This window comes from Vombatus ursinus, unplaced genomic scaffold (genome assembly GCF_900497805.2).
Source record: "Vombatus ursinus unplaced genomic scaffold, bare-nosed wombat genome assembly UNPS02014818.1, whole genome shotgun sequence".
NCBI classification, from domain to species: domain Eukaryota; kingdom Metazoa; phylum Chordata; class Mammalia; order Diprotodontia; family Vombatidae; genus Vombatus; species Vombatus ursinus.
The window spans coordinates 1,444,171-1,462,318 of record NW_020954596.1 but is presented as its reverse complement, the minus strand read 5'-3'; the positions used below and the strand labels follow the sequence as shown (position 1 = coordinate 1,462,318).

At 41.5% G+C, this 18,148-nt stretch overlaps 1 protein-coding gene across 3 annotated transcripts in view; it reads right to left on the bottom strand.

The window, feature by feature from the left end:
* PIGG (phosphatidylinositol glycan anchor biosynthesis class G) overlaps window positions 1-16,904 on the bottom strand; it is a 92,146-nt gene extending 75,242 nt beyond the window's left edge. For 2 of the 3 annotated variants that reach the window (XM_027836674.1, XM_027836672.1), the window contains exons 1-4: window positions 16,726-16,904; window positions 12,238-12,443; window positions 1,908-2,117; window positions 25-213 (exon numbers count right to left, since the gene is read on the bottom strand). In XM_027836674.1, coding sequence (XP_027692475.1) covers window positions 25-213; window positions 1,908-2,117; window positions 12,238-12,443; window positions 16,726-16,873 — 753 coding nt within the window. In that variant the 5' untranslated portion in view covers window positions 16,874-16,904. The remainder of the gene's footprint in view (window positions 1-24; window positions 214-1,907; window positions 2,118-12,237; window positions 12,444-16,725) is intronic. The other variant, XM_027836675.1, reaches the window with a different exon arrangement.
* Window positions 16,905-18,148: the final 1,244 nt, after the last annotated feature.

Sequence of the window (18,148 nt, the reverse complement as noted above, 5' to 3'; positions counted from 1 at the left end):
CCCATGTCCCCCCAAGTAGCTTACCTTGGACAATAATGAAATGTGGATCTTCTTTAGGATGTAATCCATTTCTTTAAGCTTTGGTCCTATCATGGGACTATGTGGCCCAGTTATGTGACCAATATGATCTAATCCTAGGTAGTGAAGTATTAGCATATCCCAGTCTTCCCTTTTTAATACATTATCCAAATGCCTTGTAACATTATCATCAACCTTTAGAAGGAAGGAAAAAAATACCTTTAGAAGCTCATCTAATTTTCCTTCTCCTTTTCCCCAGTGGATGAAAATGAAATAATGGGCTGAATTATACTGCTAAAGCAGGCTTTTCTCTTCTAGTACAGTAAAATAACACTATTGTTAATATTAGGCCAAAACAATGATAGACTTTCAACCCTTTGTAGTTTTTAGGTTTCAAGTGACATGATTTGCTCATGAAAGCCAAGAGTAACACCAGTCTTATCAATTACAATAATGTCCCGGTGATGCTATAGGACTATGAATTAGGGAAAACTATGACTGCCAAAAAAAATCAAAATTGTGAATGACCCAAAGGGCAACAGAGAAACACAGAGTGGATCTAAATAAGCAAGCTGTACATAGCAAACTACTGGCAATGGCTCACATACAAGAAGCTGTATAAAAAATATTAAGGATAAGCATGACCAGAAAAGAAAGTGAGGGGTCACATAGTGAGACCAAAGGATGGATAGTCTGAGTCCTGTACTGTATCTGTGATCACAATCACAATAAAGATCTAAATCACAATCATTTATGACCTGTGGAACCTTGGGCCAGTCACATCCTAGTTCTGGGCCTCATTTGTTAATGAGGGAGTTAGACTAGATGACCTCTAAGATCCCTTCTAGCTCTCAATTTATTTTTCTAAAACCAAGAGAAATAGCTCCAGTGAATTTAGTAGATTTTGTATATTGTGTCTACGGATAAGAACTGCATTGATAAGAAGACGTAGTTACAACCTGAATCAGGGGAAGGGGTAACCCTATCAAAAACAACATGGCTCCTTCAAGGTAGAAGTAAATGCCAACAGAGATCTCCTGTGATATAAGAGTGAATGAAAATGGACAATTCTAAGTGAAAGCAAAACCACCTTGCAATGAAGTTTTTTCCTCCCAAATCAATGCAATGATTTTTATTAATAGCACCAACAACTTTATTAGAAGAGGAATTACAGCCAAAACAGGCAGTTTGTTTTGGGCAAACGTGACTTGAAATCAGGAACATCTGAGCTTGAACTCTGAGCAAGTCATTCAGCCTCTCTCAGCCTCAGTTTCCTCATCTGGAAAATGGGGATTTGCGAGGATCAAATGAAATAACATATATAAAGTGCTCTGTAAACCTTAGAGTATTATATAAATATTTTTATAACTATCATTATTATTATTTCACAGGATACAAGGCAGAGAATAATTAGGTCCCAAACTGTTACTTACACAAGGGGAAAGGAACAGTGATTTGTTATTACTGATAATAATAAAAAAAATAATACTAGCTAGCATTTATATAGCACCTACTATGCACCAGGCACTGTGCTGAGAACTTTACAAATATTATCTCATTTGATCCTCACAACAACTTTAAGAGGAAGGTGATATTACTATCCCAATTTTACAGATGAGGAAACTGAGGGAGATAGAGGCTAAGTGTCTTGCCCAGGCCACACAGTTAGTAAGTGCCTGAGGCTGTCTGTTGTTCAAGGACCAATCTAGCTCATTCAGAGGCTCACCAACACGCTAGTCACTGGCTAACAAAAATTTTTGGCCAAGGAAAATGTCTATTAAGTTGCAAAGATCTTGAGATCTGCATGAATGGAGGGTGTATTCATGCTGAAGAAATCATGGGTCCCTAACGTGCTAAAGTATAATAACTTGCTTTATCAAATCACTCACCTCTCTAAAATCTGACACGAAAAAGGAGGTTGTTCCATCGTATTCTACAAAATGCTTTGGGAATAATTTAATCCATGTATCATCTCCATAAAAGATGATTCTTTTCCCAGCTGCTTTTGCCTGCCCAATGAGGTTGTCTTCCAGCAACACGGGAGAATTAAAGTTCATAACAGCATCAATAAAGCCAGGGATGCTTCCCGTCATTAGAGCCTGTGTAGGAAAAAACATTAAACATTAGCCCACAAAACCATGGACTCTCAGAGACAGATAGTATTAGGTAACATTTACAAACAATTTAAGGTTCAGCCAGGTTTTCTTCACAACCACCCTGGCAGATAGATAGAAAAGTATCATTCTCACTGTACAGATGAAGAAAACGAGGCCCCAGGAGGTTGAAGTGACCCATGATTTTTAAAATATATCATACTGCTTCCCCAAGAGAAAAAAGATTATCTAATGCAGGGGTAGGGAACCTGCAGCCTCGAGGCCACATGTGGCCTTCTAGGTCCTTGGGTGTGGCCTTTTGACTGAGTCCAAGTTTTATAGAACAAAAGCTTTTATTAAAGGGATTTTTTTCTGTGAAGCTTGGATTCAAAGGGTTACATCTGAGGACCTAAAGGACCACATGTGGCCTTGAGGCTGCAGGTTCCCCACCCATGATCTAGTCCAACCCTCTCCCTTTACAAACAGGTGAAATAAGTTTCAGAGTGGGAACATGATTTGCCAAAAATCCTACAGCTAAGTCATGGTGAGCTGGGAATGGAACCCTGGACTGACATTGCATACTCTTCTCTTTTACTGTGCTGGGACCCAAGGACAGCAAAACTTGAGCCAAAAGGACTTAAATGCCAGACTAACTAGTGCAGACTTTATCTTGTGGGCAACAGTTCTCCATCAAAGATTTATAAGCAACAAAGTGACATGGTACGGAAGCAGTTTTAAAAGATTAATAAGAGTGGTATAAGGATAAGAACTGGAGATTAAAGGCTGCCCACTTAGGCTCCTGCCGTGTGGGCAGGCTTCACATTTCATCCAATGCATTGCTAGAAAACAGCATACTGGAGAAGTGGGAGACCAGTGGTACAGAAAGCTGCATGGGCTGTCAGACCCAACTCTCGCCAGTTTGCTGAAGTTAAAAAAAAAAAATTTGTTACAGGGGAAGCCTCAGGGGGAAAGTTGGAGTTGGCAGAAAGTGAATTATTCAAAAACAAATAGGACCTCTTTGGGATACAAGTCTAGTAGTGGTATTGCTGGATCAAAGGACATGCACAGCTTTATAGCCCTTTGGACATAGTTCCAAACTGCTCTCCAGGACGGCTGGATCAGTTCACAACTCCATCAAAAGTGCATTACTGTCCCTATTTTTCCACATCCCAACATTTATCATTTTCCTTTTCTGTCATTAGCCAATCGGATGGGTGTGAGGTGGTCCCTCAGAGCTGTTTTAATTTGCATTTCTCTAATCAATAGTGATTTAGAGTATTTTTATGTGACTATAGATAGCTCTGATTTCTTTGTCTGAAAACTGCCTGTTCATATCCTTTGACCATTTTATCCTTTGACCATTTTATCAACTGGGGAATGACTTTTATCCTTATAAATTTGACCCAGTTCTCTATATATTTGAGAAATGAAGCTTTATCAGAAATATTTGCTATAAAATTTTCCCCCCATTTTTCTGCTTTCCTTCTAATTTTAGTTGCATTGGTTTTGTTACTATTTTCGCTTTTTTTCTTTTTTTTAGTTTTCTTGCAAAAAATGACCAATATAAAAATGTGTTACATGGTTGCACAAGTATAACTTATAATGGATTGCTTACTGTCTCAGGAATGTGAGAAGGAAGGGAGGGAGGAACAGAATTTGGACTCAAAACTTGAAAAAAAAAACACGAATGTTAAAAACTCTTTTTACATTTACAACTGGGGAAATATATTATTTTAAAAAATAAAACATTTTTAAAGGTATCAATAAAAGTGGTTTGTTTTTTTTTTAAAAATACCTGTCATCTCCAAAAGACTCATAATGGAAAATGCTATCCATATCCAGAGAAAGAACTATGGAGTCTGAATGCAAATGGAAGCATACTATTCACTCTCCTTTTGTTGCTTTGTTTTGTTTCTTCTTTCGTGTGGTTCCTCCCATTAGTTCTAATTCTTCTTTACATCATGACTAATGGAAACTACGCTTAATATGAACGTATAAGTAGAACCTATATCAGATCACATGCCATCTTGGGGAGGGGGGAGCAGAGAGAAGGGGAGAAAATTTAAAACTCAAAATCTCATGGAAGTGAATGTTGAAAACTAAAAATAAATTAAACATACACACACACACACATCATAAAGCAGATAATTTTAGAGTGGGCCCTATTTTTTCCCTAAAATTACATTAAATTAGGAACTGTGTTCTTAACCCAGTACTTGAGCAAGGCCTGATCATATCATTCTCCTGCTCAAGAACTACCACTGGTTCCTTATTGATGTCCCAGCCTCTAGTCCTTCCATGACGAGGTGATGCCATTTTTTCTTTGCATTCAGCATAGTACCCTCAATCATGCACTCAACAATTTACACCAAATTTTCTTAACCTGGTCTCCACGAACTTGTTTTTTTTTACATAAGTTGATAACTATATTTCAATATATGGGCTTTCTCTGTAATACTATGTCTTTTATTTTATGCATTTAAAAACATGACTCTAAGAAGGGTTCCTAGGCTTCCCCAGCCCAAGGGTTCCAATGAGACAAAAATGTTAAGAACTCTCTCCTGGCTCTAGATAAAATGTTCTATTCTCTGGTCCACCTCCGTGTCTCTACTAATGGCATTCACTATGCTTATATACTAACCCAACATCCTCCCCTCACCACCTTATCTGATGAATTCCTACCCATCATTTAAATCTCCACTTAAAAACCATTTCCCAAGGGAAGCCTTTCCTGATTTCCCCTAAACAACGACCTCATCACCCCAGGCTTCACACAAGCACTTGGTTTTGAGCCTCTTCAACGTACTTATGATGCATTATCGTATATCATAACCCTGTGTATATATCTGCTCCTCCTACTAGAATATAATCTCTCTGAAAACAGGAAATACATTCATTCAAACTTTCTCCCCTGCAGGGCTTAATATACCATCCTAACCACAAAAAGCATTTAAACATTTGTTTGTTCTGCTAAATTGAAGGACTGAGAATCACAGAAATTATCAAAAAGTCATAAAAACAAATCACCACTATAAAACTCTAAAATTGTGTAAAATACTTTTTAATGCTCCAGTCATTGAGTTATAGAGTATTAGGCAGGAGAGGAACCTTAGAAACCATCTGGTCTGACCATCTCATTCTACTGTACATATAAAAAAACTGAGAACAATGGAGTAATTCACTGTTGAAAGTCACACACTTAGCTCTAGTGGCAAAGGGAACTAGAATCCGGATCTTCTAACGCCTAATCCATGTTATTTCTACTAAACCACACTGGCTCCCTTCAAAAGCCCTATAAAATAGGTATAAGTGCATTGCTGATATCCAATTATACTCAGGCCTCCAAGATATTATCAAAGCACATGCACAGTACATAATACAATGGTCAGAAATTTGACTTAAAAATAATATGCTAGATAAAAATCAACATTGAACATTTAATTTAAATTATTTTGCTTGCCTTCTTTATCTCAAGGAATTTGGGGAGGTGATCTAGAAGGCCTATGCTTCTTTTAAAATGCTGTCCAGGTAAGTCTTGCTATCTCTCACTCACAATAAATCCCTTGTAGCAAACAAAGGGATTCAAAATGATCCAACTGATCCTTTTTTTTTTTTTGTCGAGGCAATGGGTTGAAGTGACTTGCCCAGGGTCACACAGCTAGTTAAGTGTCAAGTGTCTGAGGCCACATTTGAACTCAGGTCTTCCTGAATCCAGGGCCAGCACTCTATCCATTGTACTATCTAACTGTCCTGTGATCATTCTTTTTAAAAAACAACAGAACCTATTAATATCCAAAAACATCCTAAAAGAATCCATATATAAGTGCTTTGAAAATTGCAAAGTAATATACAGGGTGTCCCAAAAGTCTAAGTATAGTTTTAAGCTGTAATAGCTACACAAATGTCGAGGGTTATAAGGGCTTAGAGAGCAAGAGTGCCCATAGTCTGACTCTCCTGTTTATATATGACCACTATTTCTGTATTTGTAAAATTAAGTTTGGACCACATGGCCTCTAAGGTCCCTCCAGGCTCTGACAGGCAATGATGGGGTTTCCCCTTCTTCTTGGCCTCCATAATACTCACCTTCTCAATTACTCAATCAACCAACTAGCATTGGTTAGTAAGCACTTACTACATGCCAGGAACTGTGCTAAATGCTGGGGATACAAAGACAAAAGTCAGACAGTCTCTCACCTCAAGAAATATAGTCTATAACAGAGGGGACTACACCAACATACATAGGTACATCCAAGATGCAAACAAGTCAGAGAAAAGATCACATTAGAAGGAAAGGCACTAGCAGTGAGGAGGACGGAGAAAGGTCTCCTACAGAAGGTAGTACTTGAGCCCAGGGAGGTTTGTGCCTTTACCATCAAAGGCAGAATGGATAAGCGGCCAAAGCACTGGATATGGAGTCCAAGCACCTGAGTTCAAATTCTGGCTCTGTCAATTACTACCTGTGTGAAACTGGACAGGTCACTTGCCCTCTCTGGGACCCAGTTTCCTTACCTGTAAAATAAGGGGAATGGACTAGATGACCTCTGAAGCCTCCTGTATCTAAATCTATGATCCTACATAGACCTTCCCCAACCTGGTAGCACTCTTACCTCTTCAAGCCTTTTCTCATATTACTACACTTCCCTCTGTATCATCTACGAACCAAGCAAACTACAGCTATTTACCATCTCCCTTACATTCCCCACAATTTCCAAGTTTGGCACCTTTGCTAACTCTATATCTGGAATTTCCCTCCTTGCCTATTGAATTCCTTACCATTCTAAGATCCGACTAATAGGCTGCCTTCTCCATCAGGTCTTCCCTAATCCCCTTCAGGCAGTAACAATTTTTCATCCCCTAAACCTCACACAAAACACTTTGCTTGCACTTTACCAGTAGATTTAGACACTGGTTCTATTTTTTGTTTCTACTACAGTTGTCTACTTATCATATTTCCTTGCTAGACAAAGTTCCTAGAGAGCAACAGAGAGGTCCTGTATGAGATCTGTAGCTTCCTCAATCCTAAGGATAAGGTTCTATTTACAGCAAATACATAATGTTTGTTGAATTGAATCCTGTACACAAATTTCCCAAAACAGAGAGAAACACCTGTGGACATGGACCAGTCCCAATGAGAGAGTATTAATTCATCTCATTTTATCACAAATAACATGAGGCAATTCTTCTCTGTTATTAAAGAATCATTACCAGGATCTCAGAGTGAGTGATGACTATCCATGTCATTGCAAAAGGTCAAATAAGACAAACTCAAAGCACCCTTGCTATGCTAACTGTTCCATGCCTGAGCACTGACTGGTACTAGCACTGCCTGGCATACTGGGGCCTGAAGATCTTTAGCTCAGAGTGAAAGAAGGTTCCAATAAAGAGGATGGGAGCTTGCTTCCTCACAAGGCTGTCCTTGGTGCCGACAGAGTGAGAACGTTCAGCCAGAGCAAAACGTAACTCAGCAAGAAAGGGAGACTGCCCATGAAAGGGGCAGAGGAAGGCCAAGGCAGGAAACCAAGGTCAGCCTAGACAGCAAAGAATTCAGAAGGCTTTGCCTCTAACACAAGAAGAAACTACCCGGAGAAAGGAGAAGAGCATCATCCTACTGCAGCAGAGAAGACTGGTCACATTAATAGATGAGAACACTCAGTACAACATGGACCAAAAGGGAATGAACATCACCCACGTCATCGGCCAAAAGTTCTACAGTAGTCTATGTGTTCTTGAATCAGTCAGATGGACACCACTGGATATCAACTAATAATACACCCACCCGTAAAGTGGGACCAGATGGTGGCAACAGCTAAATAGATGCAAGGTGAGAAATGCCCAACCAATGATGGAATTCTTCCTGCACATGTCAAGGAGGGAATTGTGTAAGGCCCCTACAGACGGGTTCACATTTTCCTTTTCATGTGGTCATAGCCCTCTGACATGGGAAGTACCAAGAACTACCTCACTCCTGCTTAAAACGTGACTTGAAAAGTCTCAGATAAACAAAAAAGGCACGGACAAAAGCTGCATAGGAAAAGAAGGCATGGAGATGTTCTGATCAATACCAGTGGAACAATGAAATTATAAGTGCAAGGATAATAGGAATGAGGGAAGCAGCAGTCTGGGAGAAAGGGTAAAGGCACTTAATAGCACTAGGGCACAGGAAATGCTGTGTATGTAAAACTGCATTTTTTAAAGAAGTCTCGGAGAGAAGAGATAGGGGTCAAGCAGGAACATACACAAGCAGGAACATACATCCACAGCCAAATGACACTCGTTCTCAACATTCTGTTCCAAGGGTCCTAATACATTATTTTTCTCTCTAGGTTCTAGTTAACATGCATGTAAAGCACTCTGCAAACCTTAAAGCTCTATATAAGTGCCAGCTAGTATCATCATTATTATTATTAATCCAGTAAAGACCTTGAAGACTGCTCTATGATGATCAGGATGCCTGTTATTAAAATTACATATGCCTAGAGCTCCCAGCTATATAGCACCAACTCTTGATAAGGGGACCACGGAAAACTTAACCAGGGTGGCTTCTGGGGGAGGGCTCCCCATATAGGGCTACAGTGAGAAAAAGGAACCAGGAACCTAGTGGTTTGTGTTAGTCAAATCAAATAAATATTTGGCGTATCATAACTGAAGTTAGGATCAGAAATATACGTAATGTTGTTCAGTCATTTCAGTTGTGTCCAACTCTTCGTGATCCCATTTGGGGTTTTCGTGGCACAGATACTGAAGTGCTTTACCATTTCCTTCTCTAGCTCTTTTTACAGATGAGAAAATTGAGGCAAACATGGCTAAGTGACTTGCCCAGAGTCACATAGCTAGTAAGTGTTTGAGGCTGGATTTGAACCCAGAAAGATGAATCTTCCTGGTTCCCAGCCCAGGGCTCCATGCACTGTGCCACCCAGCTGCCCTCTCCATATTATAGGTTTTATTTTTATGCTTGTATAAGGATACTACCTCATTTATGCCCTCTCTACTTTGTTTCCTCCTAAAAATTCCTTTTGGAAAATTCCAATCTTGTCTCACTTGAACTAAAAGGAAAGAGTTTCCTTTCCTATCCCCTCAGCCTTTTGTCAGAGCCCTGCTAGTATCCAGGTGTGATGCAGTCACATACATCAGCTTAAGTACCAGCAAAGTGGTCAAGTCAAGGTAAAATAAATAAGGAACTTAGGAGATAAAGGGTCAAAGAGAATTATGGATTTTCATCTCTTCCTGCTTAGTTTAAATTAATTATATGTAAAGAGCTTAGCACAGTGCCTGTACACAGTAGGCACCATGTAAATGTTTGCTGTTATTATCATCTCTTTAAGCTGTCTTTGTCTCACCTTAATTTCAAGGCTTGGGGGGGGGGGGAAGTAGTTCTTTCTTACAAAAGGATGGAGAGCCTGCAAAAGACTACTAGTCTATACCCAATGTTTCTATTTCCTAACTACCTACTCACTATCCTTTTAAGGTCACCAACCACCTCCTTACGGTCAGAAGTGATAACCTCTGCCCAGATGGAGACCTTCTACACCTCGCTGCTGCTTTTCACCCAGCTCACCAGCCTCTCCCACGGCTCCACCAAGGAGCCACTCTGCTTATCTTTCTAACTACTCCTGTTGCTGGCATTGCTGTAGGGCTTCCTGGAAAACATTCATCTACTACAACCCCTTACTTTTATAGATGAAGAAACGGAGGTACTAAGAGGTTAAGTGCTTATACAAAGGCTGAAAACATTTCAATCGAGCAAGAAAATTTATTAAGCAGAGTTGGGATTCTGCATCGTCTCTGAATTCTAAATCTCCGGCTTTTCCCACTAACCGCACTGCTTTTTCTCTTCCTTCTCTATCCTCTGTATCAGCAAGTTCTTCATGTCTGTAACTTTCAAATCTACATCTCCAGACCTAGCCTCCCTGTTGAGCTCAAATCTTATCTCCAGCTGCCTATGTCACCTCCCTGTCCCAACCATACTTCAAACTCAACATGTCCCAAACAGAGGTTATTTTCTTGCCCCCAAATGTGGCCCTCCCTCTGGCTTCGCTGTTTCTATTCTGCGGCTCTACCAGGTACCATCTCCCAAACACGAAACATTGGTGTGACTCTTCCCTCTAGCTCACTCTTCACAGACTACCACAACTTCTCCACCCATTCCTTTATCTCTGTTCCTAGGGTCATTCTGATGGGGTGCTTGGGCCCCAGCCCTAAGATAATGTCTCTGGAAGCTTCCCAATTCCTTAGTAGGCCCATATCACGCGAGGAAAATTTCCCTTGTTGCACGACACATTCTCTTATCCGAACAGACACAAAGATGCCTGGCCCAAGGATTTTTGTCCTTGGCTGGCCCAAGGACTCTTCCTCATGCCAGATCCCCAAGGTCCATGCCTCTGACAACTCCCTCAATTTCTGGTATTAACAAAGTTATCTCTGCAAAACTCCTTACATTTTCCCATCCACAGCTCCCAAAGACACCTGGACCCCTTGCATTATCTAATTAGTATCCCTGGCATTGCTTTCTCATGCCCCTTTTCCATATAAGTCCCAGTACCAGCCTCAGTATCTAGCAGGTTCCCTAAGGACCCTTGCCAGCTTTTGCTAAGGCATTATAATAAACTTTTCTGCCACTTCACTAAGAGAAGGCTTGAGTGTGTGAATTCATTCCAGGCAACTCTGTCTTGGCATTCTCAGGGTCCTAGCACCCCCAAACCTCGTCAACTCCACTACTACAGACCCTCATAACCATTCACCTACAACATCACAGACACATGCACAGATCTCTCCTATTCTAAGCTATCCCTCAAACCGTTGCCAAAATACCTTCCTTATCCACTGACCAAGAGGCAGCATGGTATAGTGGATGGAGAGCTGGCCTCAGTCAGGAACAGCTGGGTTCAGTTCCCGGGCTGCCTAACTGGGGAAAGTCATTTAACCTCTAAGTGCCCCAGGAGCTGGAGAGCAGCAACCTATCTGCATTGGTTGAGAGAGCTTCCTCATTAGGAATTACTTATACCAATGAACTCACAGGTCTAGGAGTTTGGGGGCTGGGTGGTACCAAAAACTCATAGAATTGGTCACGTTACTCCTAGACTCAGTCATCTTCAGTGGTTCCCTATGACCTATCAAATAAATAACTTCTTTGCCTAGCTTCATCCAGCTAACACAACACACATCTCTTCAACTTTCCATTCCTCCCTCCCCACAATACATACCCCGCTAGCATGCCCTCTACTCTTACTTTGGTGCCATACTAAATTTTATTTCAGGAACATCCTCCTCCTCTCCGGCTCCACTGGCTAAATTCTTACCTCCTTTAAACTCAAACGAAATACTACCTCCATCAATAATGATCATCTCTGATCTTCAATGGGTCACTAACACATTGTTTACACATTTCCAGTGCACTTACACAGCATGTCCCAGAAATCTTCATGCCTTTTTAAGCTATTAAAATTTAGGAAGAAAGAGGACAAAGTGCCAGGACTAAGACTTTTGGGACTCTGTATTCTGTCTCATAGGTATCTGTTCACGTCTTATGCCCTACTAGAGTTCAGGGACCACATTTGAGTTACACCTGGTATCTGCCCTAGTACCTACCACAGTGCTCTCTGCATCCAAACAGCTCTAGTTAAACTTTAGATGAAGGAACAAAAGAACTTCTTCCAGTTTGTGCTCTTCTGTGAAGTAGTTCCATGGTCACTTTATCTCTCCAGGGTGCATTCCCTCAGATGTTAAGATAACATCTGGACAGAACCTCCTCGAAGATCCCTTTTGGTTCTACAGTTCTACGACTCTTTAAACTTCTGGTCTACAATGATTAAACACAATTATGTATGGGCGCGGAAAACCACAAGGGAGATCTTGCTGAATGCTAAAGCTACAGCTCCTTCCAAAGTACCTTTCCTGGGAATTCATCATGCAAGTACTGATTTTCATTGCTAACAGAAGCCATAAAGGTCCAGACCACATTATTGGGGACATTTCCAGACTATTTCCTGCATTACTACTAAGCCCTAAATTAATATATACAGAGTGGGAAGGAATAAAGGTAGTAAGTGTGAATTCTAAGAACCAGAATACACAGAGCCACTCTGAACCACCATTATGAGGTCATAAAACACCATATCAAACTGTTTACCTTGATTCGAGGCAGAGTGACAGTGGGTGGCTTTGCTTCTGCTATAAAACTATGAGTGAATCCTTTTTCTATAAGATAAGTTGTATAAGGCATGAATTGCACACCCTTTGATCCAAAAACAAAATCGCCTCTCAAGCCGTCTACCAGCATTATAACAACTTTTCTGAAGAGAGGAGGTGGAAGCTGGGTCCAGTTGGAAGTTGTTCCTACAAAAGTATTTAAAAAGGGGAAAAGAAAAGAATTTGAATTCCTTTAACACAAAACCGTTAAACATTTAACATTAAAAATATGCTAAGGTATAAAATGATGGGATATTTACTGTAATAATATATATCATAAATTCTATATAATTATGTTTGAATCAAGACTGGTTCAGAGTCTCTAATCGAATATTGTGTTACATACATCCAATAGAACCTTGCTATCAATATGTTCTGCTACTGAGCTGTAAAAATGTTCTGCTACTGAACTTCGTACTGCCTATGAACACCTGCCATACTTCTCCTCCAATAACCTTTCCAGACAGCAATAACCTCTCTAGACCTTCTAATGGCAAGGAATGAAATGCAGGTGATCAAAATATTCAGTATAAGAACATTTAATATATAGTTTACATTAATCAATCAATAAAGATTATTTCTAAGTGCTTTCTATGTGTCTGGCAATGTGATAGGCCTTGATGATTCAAAAACAAAAATGCAGGCCTTTAATTTAAGGAGCTTACATTGCAGTGGGGGTAACATGTACACATATAAGCATATACAATATAAATTCAAGGTTACTTAGGGGAAAGAGGGTACTAGCAGCTGGCAGTGGAAGGGGTCAAGTCAAGCCAACAAGCATTTATTAGGCTCCTACTATGTGCCAGGTACTGTGATAAGCACTAGAGAAACAAAGTTAAAAAAAAAAAAGTCTGGAGAGGATCTATGTAAAAGGTAGCTGAATTTTAAAGGAAATGGGATTTCCAGGAGCAGAGGTGAAGAAAGGAAATCATTCCAGACATGAAGGGCAACCATAAAGAAAACATACTGGAAGAGCAACAGAAATCAATATAACTCATAACTATGTGGAGAGGAAATAAAGAACGTATAGCAAGCAAAAAATTCCAGTAAGGAAAAAGGAATGTGTGACCTCTGGGAATGACAAAAGAAGGCTTTCCCAGGAAAAGCAAAAAGTGAAACAGTCTCCATTTATAACTGTGCTGGATCTTTTTCTATTGGAGGAACAAGTAAGAAGATGGTATTAAAGGGGACCAAGAGGAGGAAGGATACATGAGGGATGGAAGAAATGGCCATGATCGAGCCAAACAAATAAAAAGATTAGTACAAGTCAAGAAAAAAGCTAAGGAGTTATTCTAAGACTTTATAATTTCAAATTAATAACTACTGGGAAAGCCGGCACCCTCTCATAGCAATCCTATATAATTTCTAATGTTTAAAAAAAAAACTAAAAACTCAGGGCAGCTAGGTAGCACAGTGGACAGAGCACTGGCCCTGGAGTCAGGAGGACCTGAGTTCAAATCCGGCCTCAGTCACATAACACTCACTAGCTGTGTTAATCTGGGCAAGTCACTTAACCCCAATTGCCTCACATAAAAAAAGAAAACAAAAAAAACCCAAAAACAAAAACAAAAAAACAAAAAACAACTCTATGGACTCAAGAGGACTGCCCACCTACCTGCTCAGGAACATGATGGAGGAGGAAAAGACAAGGTTGGGAAAGACCCTATTCAGAAATAACAGCCAGTTACAGCTAATAAGGAACAAGAAAGCCAGTCCCCATGGACCACAGCAAAGAAAAAAGAAGATATCAGTGGAGCTGTGCTTTGATTAATTTCACCTGGGGATTTCTACTATCAAAAAGGTACCACACTAACATATATGGTGTTAGGCTGTCAAAAGTACTGATGCTGAGGTTAACCCAAAATCAATACTGGCACAGGGAGGAGAGTAATTTTGGGAATTGGTTAGCATGTAGCAGAGGACGGATTTTTGTTTGGGAGGAGCTCAACAGAAGTGGGAAGTCATTCTGCCTAGTTCTCAAGGCTAAGTGAGCTACAGCAAGTCATGGAAGAGGACACATAAGATAATGATAGGTAACATACTGCAGGTGGCCTGGGGGAGGTCAAGAGAGCTGGGAGGTGAGGAGAGGGTATGGAAGGTGTTCAGTCCTCTTGAGCAGTGGTGTAAAAAGCAAATAGAAATGGGGCCCACTAATCCAGACATAAGGATCTCTGTATGCTGCAAAAAGATTTAGTTTTAAAATGTAATGTTTTATCTATATTTTGTTGTATTTTTATTTCTTCTGTCAAATATCTCCCAATTACATTTTAATCTAGTTCAGATCTCTTCAGTCTACCTCTGTTCTGGAGGCATTTGGATAAACCCGAGCAATCACTGACAATTTACAGCCATAAACACAAGGCTAAGGAATGCCAAATATAGTAATGATCGCTCACATTTGTATAGTACTTTAGAGTTCACACAGTACTTTTCACATCTACTTAACAGTGGAATATTAGCCCCATAAGAAAACTGTAGCTCAGAGTGATTAAGTAAATCAACAGTTACAGTGATTAATTAAAGACTCAAACCCAAGTCTTCTGAATCTAAGACCAGGACACTCCATTTATGATATCTCTGAATCAGAAATTAAAGGCAAAATAGGTGCATGCATTTTTTATTTGCATCACTCACCACACTGAATGTTACTGTGGATTAGATGACTGTGAAAACTTTGGGGGGAGGGGGTTGCAGGGCTCTTTGAGAGAGTTAGGCGAGAAGTGTTTGGACAATCACTCAGCTCTGCAAGAAGCCAAGGAGCAGTAAATACACAGCAATATCACACTGTTTTACATGCTCTAAGTTCCAGGAAACTCTCTGGGTAATATCAGAAGCATCCCCCATAAAATGGACAATCTTGTCTCAGATTAGTGAAAGATGTTTTGATAGAAGATATTCTGAAACCAAGGCCCAGCCAAGAAGAAAAGTCCAAAAAGAAAAGAAGACTCTTCTCTCCCATCTCCCCACCCCAGGGAACATCTGTTACACACATTTACATGGGAAGGACAGTAGGAGAGTATATGTCCAACATATGTTAATGAGAAAGAGTGGGAAATGTTTATGTAGCTTCAAGATGCCATTCAAGGATTCTGAAGTGATTAAAAAAATACAAAACAAAAAAATCTGCACATAGTGCCATTTTTCAAGGGGTCAGTAATATCCCAGTGACTAAAGTTTTATACCAGTAAATCTGAGTGACCAGGCTCTAAAACAAGTCATTTTAAGTGTTGAAGTATCATTCTTCTAAGAATCTATACATTCATATCTGGAGTGGGAGAAATGGCTCTCAAACCACTGAGGCTCACTATCTAAGTTACTGTAGACATATGCTCTACTTGGCAATGACGGAATGGAAAAAAATTGATCAGTACAGTAGTATGCAAAGGCCCTTTTCCCCATTGTGGGTGGGGTTTTGGGGAAGTGTGGTTAAAATCCTGGACCAGGGGAACCAGTTTTACAGGCCCTAGAAAGGCTGTGGAAATTACAAATCGGGGTTCTGTGCTTCAGAACCACTGAGGGCAGGGAACCCTGTACTGAGACCTCACCACAGTAGCATACTTTCAGTACTATCACTGGGCTGCTTTCACAGGTTCCCAAATCACATTGTTGGGCTCTAGGGGATCACTTATGTCGGTCATGGTTGTAAAATGTGCCTACACAACAACTTTATTTCCCCTCGTGTCAACTTTGTGCAACTCGAACTTAAATCCAATTCACACAGAAGTCAAGACGTCACCTTTATGATGTACTTAGTCCTGGTTTTATTCAACGTGGGAGGAAAGGTCTAAGGTCCTGTCTCTTTTCAGCCTTTAATGATCCCAATTGCTATACATAACATGAACTAAAAATTCACCATTATAAACCTATGGGGAGCAAGGAAGTTGGAAACACAATGCCTTGCACATAGTAGGGCTTTACTAAATTTTCACTAGCTGAACCGAAGGAACCACAGCGCTTGTGATTGGGTGAGGGCACAGACAAACTGAACGCATCTATGGGGAGGCCAAGGAAGGTCAGATGCTGGATCTTTCTGGAGGAATCTCAAGGTTGAGGCAGGGAAGGGTGTGAGCTGAGGGCGAGGACCCAAAAAGGTCCTGTTAACGTGTGAGTTGATTTATCAGACTTACGCGAAGCCCCTCCACCCCCCATCCAGCGAGAGAGCCCTTACCTGGAGGGCAAAGAAGGGAACTTGGGGCAGGGAGGACCCCCTACCCCTCACAGGAGGGAGGGTGGAGGGGAGGCGTACAGAGAAGAGGATCCTGGGGGGGGAAGAGTACGAAAGGGAGGTCCCCTCCCTCACCTGGCATATATGGGGGGGGCACCAGAGGGAGGCTCCCGGGGAGGGGGAGTGAGGTAGCGGAAGGGCGGGCAGGGGGGACAGCGGAGGAACCCCGGGACCGAGGGAGGGGAGGCCTAGCCTCCGTACCTGCCGCGGGCTCCGGCGCAGGGGTCAGGGGCTGGACCCGGGACGCAGAGCGCACCGACACGGGGAAGAAACCCCGGAGAAAGACAGCGACCCCGAGCACCTCAATCACCACGCAGCAGGCGGCGAAGGCTCCTGAGCCCAGCCGCATGGCGGCTCGTGTGCCGCCGGCCCCGCAGACCCCCAGGCAGCCCTAGCTAGCGCTCGAGCCGGGTTACAGCCAGAGCCCCGCTGCCGGCACTTGCAGACGCCAATACGACATAGTGAGCATGCGTGCTTGCACCCGGCCCGTGCGTGAGCGGACTCCCGGGGATCCCTGTGATTGGTGCTCGGCCGACGGAGGGCGGAGCTTTGGAGTTCTACCGGAAGTAACTTAGCCAGTACTTCCGCCTAATAGGTTTCAAATTTGACTTGGGGTTTGAGGCTGTCTTTGTACTGCGATGCTAGTTTACGTATTGTCGTCCTAGAACCCGGCACAGGCTCGAGTGTCGAGCCGAAGTGCACCCTACTCCCTCGACCCCGAGAAACGAGCGGTTCAGGCTCAGCCCCGCCCCTTCATTGCTCAGCCTGAGGTACTTTCGCGTTTGTGGCCTTGCTGGGCTGGTGCCGCGCATGCGCATGCGTATGCATCTACACCTGGGCCTGTTCGAGTGCAGGCCTGGGTCAAGCAGAAACGACGAGAGACATGTCCTGCCTCCGTCCTGGGACTGGTGCTGTGCAGTGCACTGGGATAATTTTTTTATTTTGGAGATTCGGGCCGTAAATTCCCAGTGTTGGAAATCCCTGCACCAATGAAGTTCAGAGGCTCTTTAATAACTGTGATTTCTCTAGGACAATGAAAGATAAGGTGAAATCAGATCTTTCAGACTCTAAAGCCAACCCTTTCCCAAATAACTCTTAAAAAGAAAAGGAAAAAATTAAATAACTGCATCTAGAGAGTTTGTGGCCATAAACTTCTTAAAATTCTTCTGAGGCCTAGACTAGCAGCTCACCAATGTTTTCTCTTTCCCACCTATCTAAAGCTTGGGGACCCTCTTTACGGTGTCCAGTGGTTCCAATATTCAGCTATTACTTAATTAACACTGGCTTTCTTTTGATTTTTTTTTCCTATAGTTTTTGCCTGTTTCTTTTTTTACTGCTAGTGGCTGCAAAGAATGAGATGAGGGTTTAAAATAAAGCAAAGGGGAGCCTTTGTACAAAGCTATGGAAGTCACACCTGCTCTTCACAGTGGGTCTGATCGTTCTATGTACCTGCCACCTTTTACGAAATCATTTATTCTTTTAGGAGGCAGTCACCTATTTTTTAATCTCATTTTTTCTCATTTATATTAAAAAAATTGCAACATTCATTTTTTTAAATTTTGATTTCCAATTTCTCCTCAAGAAGGCAAGCAATTTGATATAGATTATACCTGTGCTGTCATGC